The sequence below is a fragment of the Piliocolobus tephrosceles genome, chromosome 15, assembly GCF_002776525.5.
Source record: "Piliocolobus tephrosceles isolate RC106 chromosome 15, ASM277652v3, whole genome shotgun sequence".
NCBI lineage: Eukaryota > Metazoa > Chordata > Mammalia > Primates > Cercopithecidae > Piliocolobus > Piliocolobus tephrosceles.
Window position 1 is genome coordinate 65,667,854 of NC_045448.1, and position 19,086 is coordinate 65,686,939.

The following is a 19,086-nucleotide window of genomic DNA, read 5'->3' on the forward strand; positions in this document are numbered from 1 at the left end:
CTTCTCAGTGTCATTGTAGCCTTGGCTGCTGCACAGTCCCCTTGTGGAGCTGCATCCTGTGAGGAGGTTCTGAGAGGGACTGGGAGAGAACAGAGGCTGGGCCCCACCTGCCTGGGAGCAAGGGGCGGTGAGAGGCTCTGGCACCTGTGAGTCAGAGATTTGGTGAGGCAGGAAGCGAATAATAAACAGACACAGAAATGGCCTTTCACGAGAATGAGTCTGGTGCATGTTATTAGAATCCCTGTTGTTTGTTAAGCTCTTATCATGTGCTTTGCACACATGGGTATATTTAATCCTTACCTTCTGAGGAGCTGGTGCTATGAGGGGAGGAAAGTGAGGCTCGAAGTCACACATTTGGAAGGTGGCAAAGTTAGGGGCTGGCCTCAGGTTTGTCTAGCTCCAAAACCCATGTTTGGAGCAACACTGTGCTGTCCTGCTTCCCTTGGGGTTGAGTTCTTCATCAAGCAGATAAAAATTCAGTGAAGAAGCTGAGATGAACCAGTCATTCTGCTAGTGTTCAGTTACCACTGGCTTGTGAACTGAGCAGGATGGGGCCTGGGGTGACCTCCTGAGTTTGGATGTGTCCTGTTAGCGACAGAATGATTGAGGGTTTCGTCTGCCAGGAGACGCTTCTCAGAGGTACGGGACTGTATTCCAGCTTCAGCATGACAGAGCTGTCCGAGTTCTGCTCGCTCACACCCTGGATACCGGTGGAGGAAGAACCTTGGAGGGGACTGGAGATGGGAGTCAAGTCACCTTGCTTCCCAGACAGGCAGGGTCTCAGTGCTCCTGCTGGCAGTGCACACTGCCTGGTTCTTGCCTCGGGCAGCAGACTTTTCATTTTAAGATCTTTCCTAAATACTGTCTAGACCCGCAAGGAAACTCCTGGGTTGTCATCTAAGAAAGAAATTGCGTTTGATTTTCACCCAAGTGCTTTTTGTCCCTTTGATCATTGCAGGTGGAGAAGACCAAGCTCTCTGCCTCCGAGGAGCTCCCTCAGACTCTGAGCCTTCCCAGAACAACTGTTTGCTCAGGACATGATGCTGATACCGAAGATGATCCATCCCTAGTGGATTTGCCTCAGGCACTGGACCTCAGCCAGCAGCCTCACAGCTCAGGTCTCTCTTGCCTGTCGCAGTGGAAGTCCGTGCTGAGCCCAGGTTCCACAGCTCCTCAGCCTTCCATCTGCAGCGTCTCTGCTTCCTCCACAGGCAGCAGTCTCCAGGGTCACCAAGAGAAGGTGGAGCCTCGTGGTAGTCCTCTGTCCAAGGTCTCCTCCTCCCTGGAGCTGGTCGTCCCCCAGGAACCCTCCTCTGTGGTGGGGCCAGGACCTCGGCCCCAGTGGTCACCACAGCCTGTGTTCTCTGGGGGTGATGCTTCCGGGCTAGGCAGGAGACGCCTGTCCTTCCAGGCTGAATATTGGGCCTGTGTGCTGCCAGATTCCCTGCCCCCATCGCCCGACCGCCACTCCCCTCTCTGGAACCCAAATAAAGAGTATGAAGATCTGCTTGACTATACTTACCCACTGAGGCCCAGGCCTCAGCTTCCAAAGCAGCTTGATAGCCGTGTGCCGGCTGACCCTGTCCTGCAGGACTCGGGGGTAGACCTGGATAGCTTCTCTGTCTCTCCGGCAAGCACCCTCAAATCGCCTACTAATGTCTCCCCCAACTGCCCAACAGCAGAGGCCACTGCCCTTCCATTTTCTGGGCCCAGAGAGCCAAGCCTTAAGCAGTGGCCCTCTGGAGTACCCCAGAAACAGGGTGGCATGGGCTTGGCATCTTGGAGCCAACTTGCATCTACCCCCAGAGCCCCAGGCAGTAGGGATGCTCCTTGGGAGCACAGAGAGCCAGCCCTGAGGGGCGCAAAGGACCAGCTGGCTGTAGGCAAGCACCTTGATATGGGCTGTCCTCAGCTAAGGACACAGGACAGAGGGTGGCCCTTGCCCAGTCCAGAGAGGGAGAAGAGGACCAGCCAGAGTGTCCAGCGCCCTACCTGCACAGAGTCTAGGTGGAAATCAGAAGAGGAAGTGGAAAGTGACGACGAGTATCTTGCCCTGCCCACTCGGCTGACACAGGTTTCTAGCCTGGTTTCATATCTAGGATCCATTTCTACCTTGGTTACCCTGCCCACTGGGGATATTAAAGGGCAGAGCCCCCTGGAAGTGTCAGACAGTGATGGGCCAGCTTCCCTCCCTTCAAGCTCCAGCCAAAGCCAGCTGCCCCCTGGAGCTACCCTCCGAGGATCTGGGGATCCTGAGGGCCAGAACCCCTGTTTCCTGCACTCCTTCATCCGTGCCCAGGACTCCGCAGGGGAAGGCAGTCTGGGGAGCAGCCAGGCTCTCGGGGTCTCCTCTGGACTGCTGAAAACACGCCCCTCCTTGCCAGCTAGGTTGGACCGGTGGCCATTCTCAGACCCAGATGCTAAAGAGGAGCTTCCCAGGAAAGGAGGAGAACAGGGAAAAGAATCACTGGTGCAATGTGTGAAGGTAACGACACTCAACATTAGGAGGCTTTGTGTACAGGTGTCTTGTCTCTTCCCCCAATCCACTAACATCATAATAAAACATGTTCATGTTGACCAGGCACTTTTTATGTGCCAGGCATTGTGCTGTACCTTGTCTTATTCAGTCCTCACAACTTTTACCAGGTAAGCACTGTTCTCATTTTACCTTTTGGAGAAAAGAGCAGAGAGAGGTTAGGTAACGTGCCCACTTATAATTAGCAAGGGCTTGAGCCAGGAATCAGACCCAGGTAGACTGTTTGTAGAGGCTGAGCTCTTACTACTCTTGGCTGCCTCGTTACTCAGAGGTATTCTGAAAAGGGTTCTGTGCATAGATGCCTTTAGGAGACACTGGGCTAAACAAAGGTAAGTGGCTTTCTTGACTGCAGGACTTCTCAGAGCTTCATTTGCCAAAGTGGTGTAAGTGCAAAGTTAGGGGCATTGGATGTACTGTTTTCTAGACTTTGTGGCCACTGGACCGTCTTTTGTGGACCAACTATCTTAATATCTGGAGGTATAAGGAACACTGCGTGGAACAGGGTTATCGGTGTCAGGCATCTGAATTTGAAACATGGCACGGCTGTCTTTGGAATGTTGGCTCAGTCTCTTTGAGTTTGCTTGTTTGTAAAATGTGGAGCCCTGCTTTCTTGGGATGTTGTGTGCATTAAATAATTCATGTTGAGGGCTTCGGTGCATTCCCAGACCCGTATTGAGGGTTCGGGAATGTGCCTGTCCAGGAACGTGTCCTAGCGCTCGAGGAGGGCTTTCACCTTCCCAGGAGGTGACGTGGTTATTTTGTGAGGTAGGTAGGACACGTTATCATGGACCTTTCTTTACCGATAAAAGATTGGGATGCCATGAGGTGAAGTTGTTCTTGGATATAGCTTCAGGTTAGTCATGATTTTAGTCATTTATTTTGCATTCACTTTTCCAAAGAAACATGGACGTATCTGTCTACAAGATGCCAATTCTAGTTAGTAATGGTGCTGATCCACGAATTGGTTTCCATGGCAGGCACGCCTCTTCTGGGCTGCTCCATTCCCACCTGCAAGGCTGGGTTTTCTCAGCCTGTCATTTTTGGTGTCACACCAGGCTGTGGTTTTCATTGCTCTGGCAGAGGGAGGTCTAGAGTCATGGAGTAGGGACAGGTGAGCAAGGAGGAGAGAGGAGACTAAAGGTGCAGTCTGTCTCCAAGTCCTCCTGATATTTTTAGCCTTTTGATAACATGAATGGCTGTTGAATTAGTAACACCATATGTCCTTTTATTTGTCTCTGCAGACATTTTGCTGTCAACTGGAAGAGCTGATCCGCTGGCTGTATAGTGTTGCAGATGTTACTGACCACAGGACTGCAGCCAGGTCCAATCTTACAAGTCTCAAGTCTTCTCTGCAACTTTACCGGGTAATATACGGTCCTGGCTCTGGCTTATTCCCTCACAAGAGTGGTGACTAAATTACTCGATTACAAAGTAAAATCTCAAATAACCAATGTCTGGTATGTTATAGCTCAGTTGACTATTATACCTGAAATCTAATTAGAGCTTCACATTCTTAAAGCGGAACGGTTTGTAAAACACATGAATTATTTCCCAGGCCAAATAGAGCTTGAAGATACAATATATTTATCTCAAATCAAAAATGCTTTAGGTATTGGGCTGACAGGTGCAGTGGGACAAGTCTCTTATCCCAGCTACTCTGGAAGCTGAGGCAGGAAGATTGCTTGAGCCCAGGAGTTCGAGTACAGCCTGAGCAACATAGCAAGACCCCCCCCCCCCCATCTCAAAAACAGTTTTTTCTTAATTAAAAGTAAAAACAAAAATACTTTAGGGTGATTTGCAATATAATTTTCCAAATGTCTCAGGGATTATAAGGACAGACTTGCACTATTATGACGCCTCTAGTTATGTATGGCTATTGAAGTGAAGTTAAAGACTCTGATTTTTTTATTTGCACTAGCCACATTCTGTGTGCTCAGCCATCACATTTGTCTAGTGCCTACCACGTTGAACAGTGCAGATACAGAATACTTCCATCATCACATAAAGTCCTGTTGGACTGCACCACTATTTAAAGATCTGAGCTGAAATTGTACTGACTCCAGAATCTACAATAGGGCATTTTGATGGTATTTAAATAGAAATCTAGGCCAGGCACCTTGGCTTGCACTGTTAATCCCAGCACTTTGGGATGCTGAGGCTGGAGGATCACTTGAGCCTGGGAGTTCCAGACCAGCCTGGGCAATATAGCGAGACCTCTCTTTAAAAAAAAAAAAAAAAAAAACATAAAAAATTAGCTGAGTGTGGTGGCATGCACTAGCAGGAGGATCACTGGAACCCTGCAGGCAGAGGCTGCAGTGAGCCAAGACCACACCGCTGCACTGCAGCTTGGGCCACGGACTGAGACCGTCTCAAAAAACAAAAACTCTGACTTCAGTTTGTGTGCGTGTGTATGTATTTGGGTTTGGTTTTAGTTTTCTTGTTTCTTTTTCATTAAGATTTTGTTATTTTGAAAATACTAATGTGGATTTTTGTTAACTTGGTCCTAGATTTAGGATGACTTCATCCCAGTTTATGCCTGTTGTTCTGGCATAATAATAGGTCCCCTTTCAGTCTCAGAAGTGTCCTGAATTGGAGGATAAACTATATAGTTGTCATCCCTAAATCTAACGTTAACCTTGGCTGAACTCCTGCCTTCTAGCATATCTGGTTGGCTGCACCTTTCTAATCTCTTCATGAAGAAGCAGAGGGATATCCATGGTCTTAGCCTGAGGCTAGTCTGGAAGGAGTTTTCTAAAACAATTCCTACAGTCTTATAACCTGACCATATCTTCAGCAGCAGAGGGCGCGATTTACATGTGCATGGGCCAGAGCTGAGCTGACTCTGGGCCTTCCTGGGACCGGACTCCAGCTAGAGGGAGGGAGAGGCTTTGTTTTCCAGCTTCGGGCCAACTAAAGTTTAGGGAGGAGCCTTGCTTGACCTGTGCGGGGTGGGCCAGCGGCTCCACCCTGGTGGGAATGGTATTTCCTGCAGTGTGGAGAGGTTGCTTTGAGTTCCTCACTTTGAGGAACTCCACAATGAGTTCCTCTCCACACTGCAGGAAATAGCATTCTCACTAGGGTGGAGCGAGTTTGAGGAAGGAGATAAAGGCTGACTCCAGGGGTCCTGTATGCAGACTCCACATGCATGCACACAGCTGTGCAGGGCCCAGGACCAGTACCACTACAGGGAGAGGAAGCTGCCCTGGTAGACCTAGCTTAGTGGCCCTTCCTGGCTTGTCAGAGCAGGGGCAAACAGAATAATTCCATCCCTCCATCTTATCCCTCAGCTTCCAGGCTAGACAGAAACAACCAGCTTGCTTTGTAGGTAGAGCTGAGATTTGAGCTGGGAGTCACTCCTGCAGGCCAGTGAGGCATAGGCCTCTTGTGTCACCCATACAGCTGTCACAAAGGGGGACTGTATTGCCAGCCCCTTCCGTGCACAGAATTGTGCATGGCTCATGTGTATGTATGTGCTACCTTGACTCCTGCTTGGATTAAGACCTAGTATAAGCGAGCGTGTGTGTGTGTGTGTGTGTGTGTGTTCACATATTTTAACTGTGACTCATTTTCTCATATACTTGTATTTTGTCTTAACACAGGGGTTGCAGCAGCACATAAACTACACTAGCAAAGAATAAAATAATAAGTGTAGGTATCAGGGTAAAGGAAAACTAAAGACAGGAAAATAGTAAATCCAAGGGTAAAACCACTTCAAAATGGTAAAACACCAAGTTCTGGCTGGGCACAGTGGCTCATACCTGTAATCCCAGTACTTTGGGAGACTCAGGCAGGTGAATTGCTTGAGTTCAGGGGTTTGAGAGCAGCCTGGGCAAAATAGTGAGACCCTGTCTTTATTTCTGTTAAAAATTTAAAAATTTATAAAAATCAGCAGGTTCTACACCCTGTACTAAAGGTGGTCATGGATTTGACTTTACTTTTTTTTTTCTTTCTTTCTTTTTTTTTTTTTTTTGAGACAGAGTCTCTCCCTTATTGCCCAGGCTGGAGTGCAATGGCATGATCTCGGCTCACCGCAACTTCCGCCTCCCAGGTTCAAGCGATTCTCCTGCCTCAGCCTCCCGAGTAGCTGGGATTATAGGCATGCACCACCACACCCGGCTAATTTTTGTATTTTTAGTAGAGACGAGGTTTCTCCATGTTGGTCAGGGTGGTCTCGAACTCCTGACCTCAGGTGATCCGCCCGCCTTGGCCTCCCAAAGTGCTGGGATTACAGGTGTGAGCCACTGCACCCGGCCGACTTTACACTTGTTAACTGCTAAAGGAACATCAAGAACACCAGCTTGGTAGCCAAGAGGGGAAAACAAATGAGTTGCTTGGGAAACTCACAGCTTCCCAGATGTTGAGGTAGTTACCCTTGTGGTCTGCATAGAGCGAGGACATGGAGGGAGGAGCAGAGGTAGAGGCAGTGGCTCTCTACGGTCAGTTTAATGGCAGATCTCTTGTAGTCCATTAGAATGGAATAAATTCTGAGACTCCCATAGCCCTGAATTACAAGAGAACCCCATGAGGTGAAGGTGTTGGAAGGAGACCCTAACTCCAAGCTGTTTGTTAGCCAGCCTCTGTCAGGGAAGACGGTTCTGAAGTCAAACTAAACAGGAAAAACTACTGACTCTATTTACCTGGGTTCAAAGAAGCTGAAGTTAAACTGTTGCACTGTTACTTGGGGAATTCTGCAGACCTAGTGGGGTGAATCTTCCACATTAGAGGGAAATAAGGCTACCCTGCATGCTGTGCTTTTCAAATAACTTTTACAAAACAAAGTAACGACGCTTCTTCCTTTTCTTTTTCTGGTATGCCTTAAGCAATTTAAGAAAGATATAGATGAACATCAGTCTCTGACGGAGAGTGTTTTACAGAAGGGGGAGATTCTTCTTCAGTGCCTGTTGGAGAACACCCCAGGTGAGATGCTTAAGGTTTTGGATTTAGCCAGAGCTTAATCCCTGTCAGCAGCAGGCCGAGGGACCGCACTGTCCCTGGTAAGGAGCGGTACTGCAAGAGCCCCTGCCCACACCCAACTGCCTGAGATGCCCCATGCCCCACCGTCTGCCAGCTCCACGCGTTGCTGCCCATCACTGCCCCACACACCTGCCTAGAGGCAGTCATGGTCATAAAACCAAACCAATTAGAAATTAGGTATTGAGCCTGCAAGAATGATGCTGTCTTTTGCTTCTCTTTTTGTATTTTTCTGGTGGTAGCAGTTTTAATCCACCAGCCCTTAGTTTGTGGCTGGGGTATTCAGTGGGTATCCCTCCAGTTCCCCACCTTACCTAGCCCAGGTTGAATTCCGCTCTGATTATCTGTTTTGTGTCATACTTTGGGGAAATGTTTGTTTCAGAAAAGGATTGTATTGCTCAAAAGTATCAGGACAGTCAGTCTGTCCTCAGGGAACAGACTGAATAAAGAACTGATGAGAGGGGACAGGGTGGCAGTAGTGTGCAAACCAAGCTTTTTTTGTTTTGTTTTGTTTTGCTTTTGAGATGGAGGTTCGCTCTTGTTTCACAGGCTGGAGTGCAGTGGTGCCATCTTGGCTCATGGCACCTCCGCCTCCCGGGTTCAAGTGATTCTCCTGCCTCAGCCTCCTGAGTAGCTGGAATTACAGGCATGCGCCACCACGCCCGGCTAATTTTGTATTTTTAGTAGAGATGGGGTTTCTCCATGTTGGTCAGGCTGGTCTCGAACTCCCAACCTCAGGTGATTCGCCTCCCTCAGCCTCCCAAAGTGCTGGGATTACAGGTGTGAGCCACTGCACCCGGCCCATTTTGTAGGATGGGTTCCCCATTTAGGAAAGTGAAAATCACAGGCCTCAGGCATGTATCTAAGCATGCTGGTGCCAAGGATATACAGTTCTTATTGTCTTTACAGGACGAGGGCGTGGGGGATGGGGATGTGATAGGGAGGATGAGCTAAGAGAATGGTAGGGTAAAGCCTTGAACTAATGGCAGCCCCTAATTTCCTGCAAGAGTGTAAATCAAATGCTGACAGAGCCTGCCTATATTATGCTTCATTTTATGTTTTTGAGTGAGATGGGATTTATACTGGAATCCAACCACAGAAACAAAGCTGGGCAGGTCCCACAGACTTGAGAGGCAGTGAGGAGGTGCTTTCCTGACCAGCATGGTGGGCAGGTGCATACCGTGGAGAAGCGTATACAGCAGGATTTCTCAGTCTTGGTGCTTTTGCCATATTGGCCGCGTGATTTTGTGGGGGTTGTCTTATGCATTGCAGGATGTTTAGCAGCACCCCTGGCCCCACTAGATACCAGTAAATCCCTGTTTACCTCACAGTTGTGACGACCCAGAATATTTCTACACATTGCCAAGTGTACCCTGGGAAGAAAAATCTCTAGGGTTGACAGGCATTAGTGGACAGGGACCACTGAACGGTTTTCAGCAGGTAATTGATTCTCTAGTGTGAATTATGTGAGCTCTTTGCAATCCCCTGCCCTTTTAAGGCCTTTATTTTGGCTTTTCTGGCATTTTCACTAGGGTTCTTAGATTTTTTATTGGGGCAGAAATTCCATGTGCAAGGCTCCTTTGCTGCATGTAAATTTACACCAGCATTTTACTGAAGCAGTTGGCACATCAGTGTTCTCCATTTAATCACAGCCCTGTGAGATGGACAGAGTTGTAGATTTGCCTCAGGCCACAGAAGAAGTGGCAGCCTGGCAGAGCCCCTGGGCACGGGCTTTCCGCAGCTTCCCAGCGTCTGGAAGTGTAGAGGCGTGAGCATCTCCTCTCTTCACGAAGGCCACGTGTAAAAGTAGGCCTCTAGACCGGGCGTGGTGGCTCACACCTGTAATCCCAGCACTTTGGGAGGCCAAGGTGGGCGGATCACCTGAGATCAGGAGTTCAAGACCAGCCTGACCAACATGGAAAAACCCCATCTCTACTAAAATACAAAATTAGCTGGGCGTGGTGGCACATGTCTGTAATCCCAGTTACTTGGGAGGCCGAGGAAGGTGATTCGCTTGAACCCGGGAGGCGGAGGTTACAGTGAGCCGAGATTGCGCTATTGCACTCCAGCCTGGGCAATGAGCGAAACTCCTTTTCAAAAAAAAAAAAAAGTAGGCCTCAAAAGCTTCAAGTTTTTTGCCCTTCATTTTAAAATCAATTTAATAATACTTTTCTGTGCTTAGTCCCACTTTGCTCTTCTCTCAAAGAGATCTAGAGGTTTTTTTACTGGCTTTGGGGTTTTCTTTGGTTTTCAGATATGTATCCAGACTCTTTCAGATTGACACATAGCCCTTCCCCATCCATCTGCTTGAAATAATCAGGAATGTGACTTTTTCCCCCTTGAGACTTCAGTGTCTCTCTCCAGCGGGTGCAAAACTTTTCTTCCCCCAGGAGCATGCTATCAAAGTCCATAGAGCCAGCATACAAACATGTTTATTCCACTCCTTCCCAACTTCTTTTATTTGGCCCCAACCAAACATTCTAACAGTCTAAATAAAAGTTCAAAAGCATCCTTGCGCGGTGGCTCACGCCTGTAATCTCAACACTTTGGGAGGCCAAGGTGGGCAGATCACCTGAAGTCAGGAGTTTGAGACCAGCCTGGCCAACATGGCAAAACCCCATCTCTACTAAAAGTACAAAAATTAGCCAGGCGTGGTGATGGGCACCTGTAATCCCAGGTACTCAGGAGGCTGAGGCAGGAGAATTGCTTAAACCTGGGAGGCGGAGGTTGCAGTGAGCTGAGATCATGCCACTGTACTCCAGCCTGGGTGACAAGAGTAAGACTCCATCTCAAAATAAATAAATAAATAAATAAAAGTTAAAAAACAAAGGTCCCTGAACCAATAAAGGTTTCTGTGACATCACACAAGAAGACTGGGCAAAGGTCTAATGAGACTGGAGGGGTTAGCCAGCTGCGGTGGCTCATGCCTGTAATCCCAGCACTTTGGGAGGCCAAGGTGGGTGGATCACCTGAGGTCAGGAGTTCAAGACCAGGCTGGCCAACATGACGAAACCCCGTCTCTACTAAAAATACAAAAATTAGCCAGACGTGGTGGTAGACACCGGTAATTCCAACTACTCAGGAAATGAGGCAGGAGAATCGCTTGAACCTGGGAGGCGGAGGTTGTAGTGAGCCAAGATCGCACCACTGCACTCCAGTCTGGGTGACAAAGTGAGACTCCGTCTCAAAAAAAAAAAAAAAAAAGGGGGGGGGGGGGTAGAACCCAGCCCAGCCACCCTTACAGCCAAGCTTTACCGTGCACTCTGACTGCAGTCCTCTGCCACACTTCGCCAGCTCTTTTTGTGGACAGCACTTTGCCCTGATGACACCGCATTGATGTGGCTTCACTAGGCGAAGATCTCGATACAGCCAGCCTGTGTTCCTTCTCCTTCCACCCATCCAGTCAGCATTGTCTGCAGATAGGCAGCTTCCCCTTTCCCTTCCTCTACTGACAGATGTTATAGCTGTGGCAGGAAACTAGGGAGAGTATTAGCACAGCTGATAAAGGCGCAGGAAACTAAGACAGCCTTTGTGCTTAACAAAAATAAATTTTTGAAAAGAGAAAAAAGCCTGCTGTGTGTGATGCACTCTGACCCTAGCCCATCCTTTCCTCACAGGAATAATTCTGACACTGTGGGAGTGAAGCTTCCTTAGCCTGCTCTCAGGTCATTTTTTTGTTTTGTTTTGTTTTTGAGACAGAGTTTCACTCTTGTTGCCCAGGCTGGAGTGCAATGGCACAATCTTGGCTCACTGCAACCTCTGCCTCCTGGGTTCAAGCGATTCTCCTGACTCAGCCTCCCGAGTAGCTGGGATTACAGGCATGTGCCACCATGGCTGGCTAATTTTGTATTTTTAGGAGACGCAGGGTTTTTCTGTGTTTGTCAGGCTGGTCTCAAACTCCCGACCTCAGGCGATCCACCCACCTTGGCCTCCCAAAGTGTTGGGATTACAGGCATGAGCCACCATGCCTGGCCAGGTCATTTTCTTTTTCAGTCTGTTCACTGAGGCCCTACAAAAAAGGGGTCTCGTGCACTCCCAAATCTATTACCAGACCACCCATGTGAAGTAACATTCCTCCCAGCCAATAGAAACTGGTAGACCTGGTAGCAGGGGTAAGCATCTGAACCTTGGCATGTCGCTTTATTTCATTTAAGCCTTATGCCCAACAGGATCTGGATGTGCCCTTACAGAGATACCTGTCTTACCTCTAAAGTCAGGTAATACCAGCCATCAGAGAACCATGTCTCTGTGCCCTTCTGTAAATTATGCAATTTCAAAGTGAAGTCAGTGAATTCTTTTCTCAGCTTTAATCAGAAGTTAACAGCATAGGTTCTCCAGTGCAACAGAAGTCCCTGGAGAATCCTTGTTGTAGGAATTATGTTGTAGGAATCCTTGTTGTAGGCCTTTAAAAAGGCCATTCAGAAACTACTGCCAGGTCCTACTTTGTGCAAAATACTATACCCTGTATGTTCTTTTGAAAATGCTAAGGACAACACTTGCGTGGGTTTTGTTTCTAGTTTAATTTCTTTGAACCTCATTGTTAGTTTTAGAGGATGTCCTTGGGAGGATCGCAAAGCAGTCTGGTGAGCTGGAGAGCCACGCAGATCGCCTGTATGACTCTATCTTGGCCTCTCTGGACACGCTCGCTGGCTGCACCCTTATCCCTGACAAAAAGCGCATGGTGGCAATGGAGCGCCCATGTGAAGGGGTTTAACCTGGTAAGTAGAGGAACTCAAGAAGAAAATTTGCCTACCAACGCTGCTGTAACAGTTGGCCACTACTTAGAAGCTTGTTAAGCCAAGAACTATTATTGAAACAAATGAGATACTGGAAGAAGACAGCCAATGTTACTAAAAAAGGAGTTGCTGGTCTTCCTGTGTTGATGGGAGGCTCACTGTGGTGCTTTCCATTACTGTTCACCCCTGCTGAGGATGAGGGTGCCTCTGTGCTGCCATTTCTGTGGCACTTTCTTCACTATCAACCCTGCCATCCCAAGACAACAGCAGAAAAACTTAGCTATATACCTACTTTATTTCTGCACAGGTACACTTTTCCAGTATGGGGCCATGACCTGGCCGCCCCTGTTCTGCAGGATCTTCTCCCGAGCTCATTTTGTACTCCAAGCATCTCTGACAGCACCAAGTGCCCAGAGAAACCCAGAGTTACTCATAACTTTGCACCACCACTCCCCTGCCCTGCACAAAGGGTCTCCACGTATCTCCCATACCACTCCCTTCCAAGAAGGCTAGGGGGATGAAGGAGTTAAGACACCTTGGAGACTTAACAGGTAGTACAGCTTTCTTTTGCTCCCTTGAGAAAGTCAAACAGAATGACAGAAAAGGAGCTAGGAGAGCAAGTGTGGGTGTGTCCACCACAGAGTTGCTATTGCCAATGCTTTTCATAATTCCGCAATTGGACTGTACCTTCTCTGAAACATCCTCTCCTACAACAAAATGTTTGTAGTGTTTAACTCGTAGATTTTCTAGGTGAGCACTATAGGTATGTAAAGAGCAGGGAGTCCCTGTATTTTTTAGCAGAGCAAGTGTGAGAAGTCATCTTGATTCTAAAATGAATGCAGGCGACTGCTATTGTCGTTTCTTCCTCTACAACATTATGCCTGTAACAAATGCTGCCTTTTCTCTTTCAGGCATCTTCTCAGGCAGAGATGCAACCTGTCGGCCAAACACTGGTTGGTGAGAAAAAAAACCTTCAAGAAGTCCTTGCCAGAGCCATTCAACACCGAAGTCAAGGGGGAAACCTTTATTTAATACACTAGCTTTAAAATGCCTTTCTCCTCCCTGAATGGAGGGCTGAGTTACTATTTTTATTTACAATGAATCCTTCCAAACTAAGGTTTTCCTTTTGGTGCTTCTCCACAAAGAGTGTGTAGCTTTGCAATTTTTGATAAAATAAGACGTGTTGCCTTCCCCTCTATCCCATTAAAAAAGAGCAGATAAAGCTCAAACTATTCCACCTGGTAAGGTCATTTACCAAGGGCTGGTAGGAGGTTTCGAATACTCCATACTCTCAGGCACGCAAGAGGACCTAAGAGACTGAAAAAAGTGAATGGTTGGCCAGAAACCTTGGGTCTTTTCATAAAAGGAAATTTGGGCTTGTCAATCCCTCTTTGAAGATTTAGGTAGAAGAGATTTTTAACCCTTTGTCTGCAAAAGAAAAAGCGTTAAATGAAGCACCTCTACAGATTACTTTGAGAGATTATGACACCTTTTGCCATCTTCAGGGCTTACATCTTTACTTTCTTGGCTAACCAGTTTCTTAGAAGAAAATGTGTCAGGGACTTGGGGATCTGCAGTCGTGCTTTAGCATGGCTGTGGAGCTAATGATCAAGCTTAAAGGGTACCTTTGGGAGGAGGACTCCTTTCACTCCTAGTCTCCCTTGGAAGAGCAGTCCAGGATCAGGGAAGGGAATGGATGGGATGACACAGTAAGTACAGAAACTGAAGCTGTCAATAGTGAAGGAAAAAGGGGAATTCTTTGTTGCTTTGGCATTGACACATAAGTACTTTGATAGAAGAAGAAAAAAAAAAACTATGGATCAACCATTCAGAGCATCAATTCTATAGTTTTTTGAAGCAAGATGATCAGTTATTGCTGGTAACTGCAGATTCTACAGAAAAGCACTTTTAAAGTTCTGTTGGGCAATGAATGAACCTGGAAGGAGGAAAGCACAGTAACAATGGAAACTAAAGTCCTATTATTAATGTGACTTTTCTGCTTCAGAATCTCTGAGACTTTATAGTCACTGGAAAATAGCCATTAAATTCTTTAAAGATTAGCTCTTCAACAGTAGCTACACATAAAATGCAGTATTTCAAGTGCCTGATGCTGCTGTGGTATGCTTTATCATAATGCTTAAGGGCATGATCAAAATTAAAATGTCTTCTGAGGTTGCCATATTAATCTTAGTTCCATACACAGTGAGACTTTAAAAGAGAAAAATCACTCTAGCAAATAATTGTCAATTATAAACCTATATGTAAAAATTCTTGAAAACCTAGAATTGGTTAAAAAGGTAGAGATGTCTGACGGCCTCTTCTTAAATTGAAATATTTTACCTTCTCTTAGATGTTTATTTGTAAGTAGGAACATGCCCTTCCATTGAGTATGTTACTGAATAGCCCTTAGGAAATTAAACCCCCCTCTTTTCCTTTCTCCGCCATCGTGGTGTGTTCTTGCCTCCACTTCTCGCCATGTCTTCTCACAAGACTTTCAGGATTAAGCGATTCCTGGCCAAGAAACAAAAGCAAAATCGTCCCATTCCCCAGTGGATTCGGATGAAAACTGGAAATAAAATAAGGTACAACTCCAAAAGGAGACATTGGAGAAGAACCAAGCTGGGTCTGTAAGGAACTGCACATGAGATGGCACATATATTTGTGCTGTCTGAAGGTCACGATCACATTACCATATCAAACTGAAAATGTCACCACTCTCTGGAGAGTTCGACGTATTTTCCTCTCTGAATCTATTAGGAATGCGTTGGTTGGCTGGGTTCAGTAATAAATACGTGAGGCCTTTCATTTCGGGGGGAAAAAAAAAAAGGAAATTAAACCCATTTATTTACTAATATTTGACAGGTATGGAAGTGTATTAGTTAGCATAAAAGTTGGAGATGAAAACCCTAAAGAAACAAACTGGCCAATATTATACTAATTGAATGCAGAATGTGGCATTCTGTTCCCATTCAACCAATAATCAGCTTCAACTGACCAGAAGTTTCACAGAATGTTACACAATACCCTGTTTCCCAAGAAAGTGCTACCTTACCTAGAGATGATCTAAGATATTTTTGTTCATCCTCTGAATAAGGTGTGACTAAGCGGTGCTAACTCCCTGGACCTGGCTGTGAATGCTGCTGAAGAGTATCAACACAACTGTTAATTATACCCCGCCCTGCTTTAAGTTTAAGACTTCCCTTAAAACTCAAGCTGAAATTGTTTCAGCCTAGTAAGATGCTGCCAGCAGCATTTCTATGAGCAAACACGGCCAAGTTAGAGTCAAGTAGCTGAGCTTGCTAACGGCACTGTGGTGCCACACTGGAATAACTTAGTAGTCCCTTAAAATTAATGGAAGTTGAATCCACAGGGAAGTGATGATACTCAAAGCTGGATCAGCAGTTTCAAGATCTGGGTTCTTGGAGCTCGATGGGTAAGCTCAGCAAATGGAAGACGATGTCAATACAGGGCTATTGTGAAGCTCAGGTGGGAATGGAACACAAAGAAGGTTTGATGTAAGATATGCTGGAAAGGCAAGATACAGGCTAAGGGAAATTCAATCCAGGGTGAAAGAATAGGAAATTACTGCTCGGACCACAATGACTGTCATTCTGAAAGGATTTCACAGAGTGTGCAGCTGCTTAGATTTAAGAACACTCTTCACTATGTAAACTAATTTACGGCAGCACCTTATATTTAGAACAAGTGATAATTCCCTTTACTAAGTGAACAGATTATTAAAGCCCATAGCAGCCTTGAACCGTTTGTACTTGAAAATGTGGGTATAAAGGGGAATATATTTTTTCCAGAACCACATTTATTGGCATATACATAGAAGCAGATCTTGCGGCATGCTGAAATATGTTGTAAATCCCAATCTTTACTGCCATGGGGAAAAGAACGCTGGAATTTTCTAAACTTAAGTCTGTAAATATGCTCATCTTAAGTTCATGTAATGTTTCCGCTAACTCACCAAGAATAAGCTGACGATTTAAACAACTTTTACTGTATAAAACTGAAGTGCACAGCATGGCATCACAATATCTTGACATTTGTTTTGTGTCATTTTGCTACTTTAGAAAATAGTTTCTGAACCCTTGCCCCTTTATACTGTATTAAGGCAGAAACAAAGCTTTTGAAGCATTAAAGATCTTCACCAAAATAACTATTGGTAACTTCAGGAATTTGTCGGTTGCCTTATGTGAGGATGAATAGATCCACCAAGCACGCCTATAATACAAAGTAAACTATGATTTTTATTGTGAAATTTTCATAGATGGAAAATTGAATATTTATTCTGTCCATTTCATTTTACAATTATCTTACCACTTATTTTTGTACCATGTATTTCAATTGCCTGTTTAGTGAAAAATAAAAATTAAAAAACCTATTAATTTTTGGCTTGTGTTTAGCTTAAATTTTATCATTAAATTAAGGAGCCCACAACAAAATATGTTGCCAGCAGCCATATCCCACGCCCCTGTGTGAAGAATATTTTGGCTGCTATTTCAACCTAATGAAACAACCTTTGACCTCAATCACCTTAAAATGCCAGTGTGGGCAGATTTTTTATTCGTCACAATTAAAAAACAAAACAAAACAAAAAAAACCCCTAGGATCTTGAAGGTCCTATTTCAGAAAATCTTCACACATGCAAAATATCACCAAAATAAATACATTTCCCTCAATTATTACCACCCAGTATTCATGTTTCAATTTTTAGGGATATAATTTCTAAAATTAGAGGAATCAAATTTCCTGCTTCCTATTTTAATGCTTAAACCCTCCTCCAACACCAAGTTAAGCAACTGTGGAGGATAAAATAGTTGAATCTGACTGAAAGCATGGAAGAAAAACATTAGCACACATTAGTCTGATCATTTGCCAGTTAGGAAAGGTGCTGCTTTCTACCTCTACCACAGATGCATTTATGAAATGTTAATCAATGAAGCCATTTCAAATGCCTTTAGAGAAGGATCAGAGATAATGGGCTAGATAGCGTATATTCTAAACTTGTTTTCCATATAGTTTGAGCTCCCTGAACCACTGAAGTTGGTTAAATCCCTACACAGCACAGAAGCCTCTTTAGGTCATGTTATTGGGCCTGTTATCTAGAAAGCAAATACTGGATGCTGCTCTAAGATAGGTCTAGAATACCTTAGTTTGCATTGTGCACACACAAATGGCCGTGTTGAATATAATGCAAGGCTCTATTTCCCTTTAACCGTAAGAATTAAAACAATACTTATCACCATACAGTTTGATATTACTTCCAATAAGTACAATATTTATTAAACATATCTTCAGTTGTTTTGTTACATAGTGTGCAACAAATTACAATATTCTGCAGCCACAAATTATATGCAGAGTATGAAGAAACTATTAATCAGATAGTGTAATCTTTCCATTTATAACTCTACAAGGAAGAACTAGCAAATCAGATCTTACATATAACATCTCACTAAACTTTATGCATGGAAAGTGACAGACACTGCTTGTGCTGTTTGATACAAAATGGCTGAACTTCATCTTCAGAAGACTAAACCTGACATCTAAACATGCCAATATAAACATCAAAACAAAATATATTCTAACCAACCACGGGAAACAGTCTGGTATCAGGAAAGCAACAAGGATTACACACATTATTTTATAAACCAGCACACAAAGGTTTAAAACAGTTCTGAAAATGAAGTTAGCTGTCTTGAGTCAAGGGAATAAAAAAAAAGTCAGTATTGACCATTTACAATCTCTGACCTTTGTGGAGACGGTAAGAATCTGTTGTAGTGCAGCTACATACAGTACAATTCAGGCAATTTTGTTTTTTCACTTGGGTTCAGATTGCAAATTCATTGCTGTGAGAAAAGGACGGAGGCAAATTTTAGCAGCAACCTCCACCTGACTGCTTGACCGGAGTGCTCTGAATTTTAACATTGGACTTCTCAGCACCACCAGCTGTTGCTCCGGGACCCATTCGCTTTTTAATCTCAGCTGCCATCGTCATGAAAGACTGTTCTACATTCGTTGCATTCTTAGCACTGGTTTCCAAAAATGGAATTCCAAGGGAATCAGCAAATTCCTAAGAGAATAATGAGGCACAATTAACACTGAAAAATCTTTTTCACTACTTCTTAGTGCATTTCTACCATCCATAATGGAGCACGAGGAACTAGGAAGTTCATTGGATCCAAACAGATGTTACACAAATTATCACTGTCAGAGTACTCTAGTGCACATATTTTTAAAAGTTAAGGTGGCTGTGGCCTTAGTATTACTGCAGAACCCATACATAATTCAACACCTTCAAATTCAGTATGAAAATTAAACTTTAAACATACCTTTGCTGTTGTGTAGTCTACTACTTTCTTTGTGGTCAGATCACATTTGTTCCCTACCAACAATTTGTTGACATTTTCACTGGCATAACGATCTATTTCCTGCAGCCACTGTTTAACATTATTGAAGGACTCCTAAAAAGACATTTGAAAGTTTGATGATCTGGTTCTGGAATAAATGGAAACAACCTTCCTGACCTAACAGACAAATAACAAAGAGCTAGTGAGACAACTCTAATTACAAAATAACCACTGCTAAGGAGTGAAGGGATTTTTTTTTTTTTTTTTTTTTTTTTTTTTTTGAGACAGGGTCTTGCTCTGTCACCTAGGCCGGGGCGCAGTAGCACAATCACAACTCAATGCACCCTCGACCTCCCAAGCTCAAGCCATCCTCCCGCTTCAGCCTCTGGGATAGCTGGGACTACAGGCACATGCCATCACACCTGGCTAATTTTTTTGGATTTTTTGTATAGATGGGGTTTCACTATGTTGCCCAGGCTGGTCTTGA

General features: G+C 44.9%; 3 protein-coding genes across 4 annotated transcripts in view; 2 read left to right on the top strand and 1 right to left on the bottom strand.

Moving 5' to 3' along the window:
- The window catches only part of CEP68 (centrosomal protein 68), a 28,042-nt gene extending 14,005 nt beyond the window's left edge, over positions 1-14,037 (top strand). For both annotated transcript variants that reach the window (XM_023224095.1, XM_023224093.1), the window contains exons 3-7: positions 959-2,485; positions 3,778-3,900; positions 7,357-7,453; positions 12,052-12,225; positions 13,155-14,037. In XM_023224095.1, the coding sequence (XP_023079863.1) occupies positions 959-2,485; positions 3,778-3,900; positions 7,357-7,453; positions 12,052-12,221 (1,917 nt within the window). In that variant the 3' untranslated portion in view covers positions 12,222-12,225; positions 13,155-14,037. The remainder of the gene's footprint in view (positions 1-958; positions 2,486-3,777; positions 3,901-7,356; positions 7,454-12,051; positions 12,226-13,154) is intronic.
- A 615-nt stretch (positions 14,038-14,652) lies between these two features.
- On the top strand, positions 14,653-15,052 carry LOC111550587 (60S ribosomal protein L39). Its single transcript, XM_023224097.3, has one exon. It carries the CDS (start codon positions 14,719-14,721, stop codon positions 14,872-14,874), a length of 156 nt encoding a protein of 51 aa, XP_023079865.1. The 5' UTR covers positions 14,653-14,718; the 3' UTR covers positions 14,875-15,052.
- Positions 15,053-16,479: 1,427 nt separating this feature from the next.
- RAB1A (RAB1A, member RAS oncogene family) overlaps positions 16,480-19,086 on the bottom strand; it is a 47,642-nt gene continuing 45,035 nt past the window's right edge. The window contains exons 5-6 of the mRNA XM_023224096.1: positions 18,582-18,713; positions 16,480-18,322 (exon numbers count right to left, since the gene is read on the bottom strand). Coding sequence (XP_023079864.1) covers positions 18,125-18,322; positions 18,582-18,713 — 330 coding nt within the window. The 3' untranslated portion in view covers positions 16,480-18,124. The remainder of the gene's footprint in view (positions 18,323-18,581; positions 18,714-19,086) is intronic.

Excerpts from the sequence above, each read along its gene's own strand:
- LOC111550587 (XM_023224097.3), top strand. The coding sequence starts at position 14,719 with ATGTCTTCTCACAAGACTTTCAGGATTAAGCGATTCCTGGCCAAGAAA.